The 5,082-nt window shown below is 42.4% G+C and overlaps 1 protein-coding gene across 1 annotated transcript; it reads left to right on the top strand.

Annotated features, from left to right (window-relative positions):
• The first annotated feature begins 3,270 nt into the window (after nucleotides 1-3,270).
• On the top strand, nucleotides 3,271-4,683 carry LOC122068851 (UDP-glycosyltransferase 88F3-like). Its single transcript, XM_042632768.1, has one exon. It carries the CDS (start codon nucleotides 3,271-3,273, stop codon nucleotides 4,681-4,683), a length of 1,413 nt encoding a protein of 470 aa, XP_042488702.1.
• Nucleotides 4,684-5,082: the final 399 nt, after the last annotated feature.

The following is a 5,082-nucleotide window of genomic DNA, read 5'->3' on the forward strand; positions in this document are numbered from 1 at the left end:
TGGGTGCTGGAACTCTGGCATAGGTGCTTGAATTCTAGCATGGGTGCTAGAGCTTGGTCAGGTATGCATGGGGCTTGGTCGGGTATGTGTGGGGTTTGATTAGGTCCACGCAGGGCTTGGTCAGGTGCACACAGGGCTTGGTTGGGTACATACGGGCTTGATCGGGTATGTGCGGGGCTTGGTTGGGTATATATAGCAAGGCATAGGGGCTCGCATGGGTAGGATTTGAACACTCAAGGCAAGGCGTGGGTGCTTGCATGGGCAGGGTTTGGGTACTCAAAGCAAGGCATAGGTGCTAGCTTAGGAGGGATTTGGGCACTCAAGGAAAGGTGTGGGTGCTCGCATGGGCGGGGCTTGGGCACTCAAGGCAAGGTGTGGGTGATCGCATAGGCGGGGTTTGGGCACTCAAGGCAAAGTGTGGGGGCTCGCATGGGCAGGGTTTGGGTGTTCATGGATTAACTTCTGGGAATGATTGCGAGAGATCCGATGGTCCGATTTTGACGTACCATATATCGTTGGAATCATGATTCTGAATACTATGCATCTATACAGTCACTTGGGACTGAATTCCTTCGTATTTGGAATGTCATAATTGGACCCTTCTTTTCTCTTGCCCAGGATTTCTGGAAATCTTTGGTAAGTATAGAATGCTTCTGGGAATAGTTACCTCAGTCTGTCATCATCTCTATCGATCGTAATCAAAAGATCATGTCCAAGATCAGTAAGTCATCATAGCCGGAGGACGGTAACAAAATTGGATGTCTACAATTACCCATGTCCAAAATTTTAAATTTACCTGGGGTTTTGGGCACAGGTGTAACAGTATCAAATATCACCAAAGCCATATTGACTTTGTTGGACACACCTATCAACATTCTCCCGTTTGACTAGTCCACCAGGGAAACCATTCACTATGTACAGAAAGCTTAGATTCTCATCCCAATGAAGATCTTATACATACAAATTCATGCAATCTGCATTTTGATGCAATCCAAACATGTCCAATAAACTTGCATCCTCGTTCACTTCCCTCTATTGTTGGAAGGAAGTATGCACTTCACTTTAAATGTGATGATATGTCCTACTTGTACATGTTTGATAACTATACTACAAATATCACATACCATATCTCAACAATAGTACTCATCTAGATCAACTAGGTAGGTGCAGACGTATTCAAGTCATAATGGTAATAAATGATAACTCTAATTTCCATTGAATGATGAATGAATCTGATATAAAAAAAACACAAGAAGTTACATAAACACAAATGATCCAAAGTATTCAAGAATATCAATAAATGAATCCCTAACTAATTCAAACAACAACTCTATATAAACCCAGAGCTATCCAAAGCATTCTAGCATTCTAACCAACTCAACATGCTTCCCACTGAATAGAAAATTCTATTATTCTCCCAATTTTAATCTGACTCATAAAAGAGAATTCCATATAGCTGGCTGCCTGGTCAGACTACCATTCCAAAACATTAAGATGCAGGTTTTTTTTTTCTTTATTTCAGAAATTGGTAAGATAACAATTATACAGGACAACATGGGTTTCACTCAATTTTGAAAAATATTTCAAAACCTATGAATGGTACAAAATTGGCTATGTAAATGCAATCCATTGATACAAAATCCATATGTAAATGCAAAATCCATATATAAATGCAATCCATTGATACTGCAAAATCAAATCCAAATATGTAAATGCATTCCTTTGATACTGCCTAATCCAAATGGGTGTGTTTGTGAGAAAAATGATTAAAATCTCCATTGATACTGTTAAACCATAGTGCAAGCTCTACAGAGCAATCAAAGACCTTGAAGAAGCAGTAATGCAAATGGAAGCCAGAAGGCTTCAACCCAATTGCAGAACAGAGATGTAAAAATGGAATGCACATCTAAGATTCAAATGTAATGCATAGAATCAGCCGATTACATTTTCAATGACCCACCTAAAATTCAACTATTAAAAAAAGAAAAAAAAAAGAAAAGAAAAAAAAAACCAATTATATATCAGCACATAAGCATGAAGGAGTAGTAATGCAAATGGAAGCCCTACCTAAGAAAATGAAGGAGCAGATATTGAAATGGTAGCCATTTCGCCCAAATTGTTGGACTGTAAGAAGAGATGTAAGGAACAAGATAAGAAGGGGTTGATTTCACTTACCATCCTCCGAGTAATCGTTCTTCAGGACTTCAACCCAATCGTAGAAATAGGGGAGTAAAATATCTTCAAAACTTCAACCCAATCGCAGAACAATGAGGTGGACATCTAGAACCCAAACGCGATTTCAGAGATAGGAGTAATCGATCTTCAAGACTTCAACAATGGCACCAAGGAATTGATCGCCAAAACCCTAACTTTCTCTGATTTCAGATTTAGAACCATAAATCGTAAGTTCAAAAACCCTAACTCTCCCAATCGGTTAATGGTTTCTCAAGGAAAAAGATGAGAATAAGTGTCGATCTTCATGACTTCAACAATGGCGACACGGGATCGATCGCCAAAACCCTAACTCTCTCCGATTTCAGATTTCAGAACCATAAATCACAAGTTCAAAAATCCTAACTCTCCCAAGCGGTTAATGGTTTCTCAAGGAAGAAGATGGGAATAAAGGTTGAGGGTAAATAGGTCATCTCCATTGGATCAAGGGTATTTTGGGGTTTAAAGAAATTTTGTAACATATGATTTCTCACTCAGGTTTAGGGTAAGGTTGATAGATTCTACAACTTATGAGGAAAAAATTTGTAATTACAAACTTCGCAAGGGAAGACTGTGTAATTGATGAAACATTCAGGGGAGGAGAGTGAAATTTCCTCCTTATATTATAGTTGGATCATCTTAATGTATAGGTACATTTATGGACAAAGAGAATCAAAAATATAGTTTAGATTGACCAAAATGGGGAAGTCATGCACTCTAAGCGTGGGCTGCAAGTCGGTGTCGGCTGCCAATATACCCTCCCCAATGTCCCCATCACCGTCTTTTTTTTTTTTTAATTACTTGCAAATGTATCAAATTTCAAATTATTTTCAATCAAGTAAAGCTGTCTGGTTTGACCAGCTCCTGTTCAAGCGACGTTTTTATTTTTCGGATTTGACACTTCATCCCCCCCCCCCCCCCCTCCCTACCCCTTTTCACACCATGGCCAATCCCTTGTTTTATTTGCTCATGCTATAAGATTCGTGAGCTCCTTAACTGTGGTCCGATATCTGAGTTGAGGATGAGGAAGAGGAAGAGGAAGAGGAAGAGGGAGAGGAAATGAAAGATACTATAGTTCTCTACCCAGCTCCTGGCATCAGCCATCTAACTTCCATGGTTGAGCTGGGCAAGCTCATCCTCCGCCACTACAACTCACGTTTCTCCCTCACAATCGTCATAACAAGCGCCTCTTTTGACAGCGCCAAGATCGACCCTTACATCGAGCAAGTTTCTCAGACAAACCCTTCAATAGCCTTCCACCGCTTCCCTTCTCTTCCCAACCGTCCTTCCCTTAAACCCCCTGTCCACCCTGTCGCCATACTATTGGAATCAATTAGCCTCAACAACCCAAACCTTCTCCACACCCTCAAAACCATCTCTGAAACCTCTTCCATTGCAGCCCTTGTAATCGATTTCTTCTGCAACCCAGCTTCCCATGTCGCCACCGAGCTCAGCATCCCTCTTTACTACTACTTTCCGACTAATGCCTCTATTGTTGCCATGTTCCTCCATCTCCCAATCCTCCATAACGAGACCGACAAGAGCTTCAGAGAGCTTGGCAACACTATTCTTCACGTCCCAGGATTGCCCCCAGTTCGAGCTTCACATATGTCGGCATCTTTACTCGATCGGAACAACCAGGTTTACGATAATATGTTGGGTCTGGGTACCCAACTCCTCAAATCGAAGGGAATTATATCAAACACCATTGAGGCACTAGAGCCAGAAGCAATCAAGGTGATCAAGAATCAAACGCCGGCCATTTTCTGTGTTGGACCTATGATTACAGAACCCGGAGATCAATCTAGTGCCGCCGATTGGTTGTCATGGCTTGATAAGCAACCAAGTGGGAGTGTTCTGTTCCTGTGTTTCGGCAGCCGTGGTGTGTTTTCGGTGAAGCAAATTTCAGAGATCGCTGTTGGGCTAGAGAGGAGTGGACAGAGGTTCTTGTGGGTGGTGAAGGACCCTCCACCAATCGATACTGGTGTAAGGATGATGTCTCCGTTATCTACCATGGATTTCGATCTTGAAGCTGTGATGCCGGAGGGGTTTCTGGAGCGGACAAGAGATAGGGGTTTGGTTGTGAAGTCATGGGCGCCGCAGGTGGAGGTGTTGAATCGAGAATCGGTTGGTGGATTCGTGACTCATTGTGGGTGGAACTCGGTCTTGGAAGCTGTGTCTGCTGGGGTTCCAATGGTGGCGTGGCCGCTGTATGCAGAGCAGCATATAAATAAGGAGGTTTTGGTGGAGGCTATGAGGGTGGCATTACCAATGGAGGCGGCGGACGAGGATGGGTTCGTGGTTGCTGCCGAGGTTGAGAAGCGAGTCAGAATGCTGATGGACTCGGATGAGGGTACAAAGATGAGGAAACTCTGTGGAGAGATGAAGGGGATGGCCTTGGCTGCGTGGGCAGAGAATGGGTCCTCTCGGGCTGCTTTTAACGACCTTGCCCAGTCATGGAATCGGGGATGAGAGCTTGGTCTGATTATATGACTCAGATCCTTTGGTAATTTATTTTTACTTTTTTTTAATATTTTTTTAAATGAATTGACTATGCTCTTTCTATCAAAAAAAAAAAAAAAAACAGACTATGCTCGTCTATCCGACCTATACCTTGGAGCACCGAAATTTTCAATTTTGAGTGAAAGTTTGGTAAAATGTTTTTTGTGGGGAAGTGTGGTCTCCGACTCCTTGTACCCTAATTTAATACACAGGGTAAAATAATCAGCCTACCCCCATGAAAGGGAAAATGACTCTTTTGTGGATGTTTTCTTATGCACTCCCATCTTCACACATGCGTAAAAACTGCACTCCCTCGCACGAAACATTTTCCCTTCAAGTTTTGTTCCAACAAGAGAAAATACAGGGGAA

Source organism: Macadamia integrifolia, unplaced genomic scaffold (genome assembly GCF_013358625.1).
Source record: "Macadamia integrifolia cultivar HAES 741 unplaced genomic scaffold, SCU_Mint_v3 scaffold462, whole genome shotgun sequence".
NCBI lineage: Eukaryota > Viridiplantae > Streptophyta > Magnoliopsida > Proteales > Proteaceae > Macadamia > Macadamia integrifolia.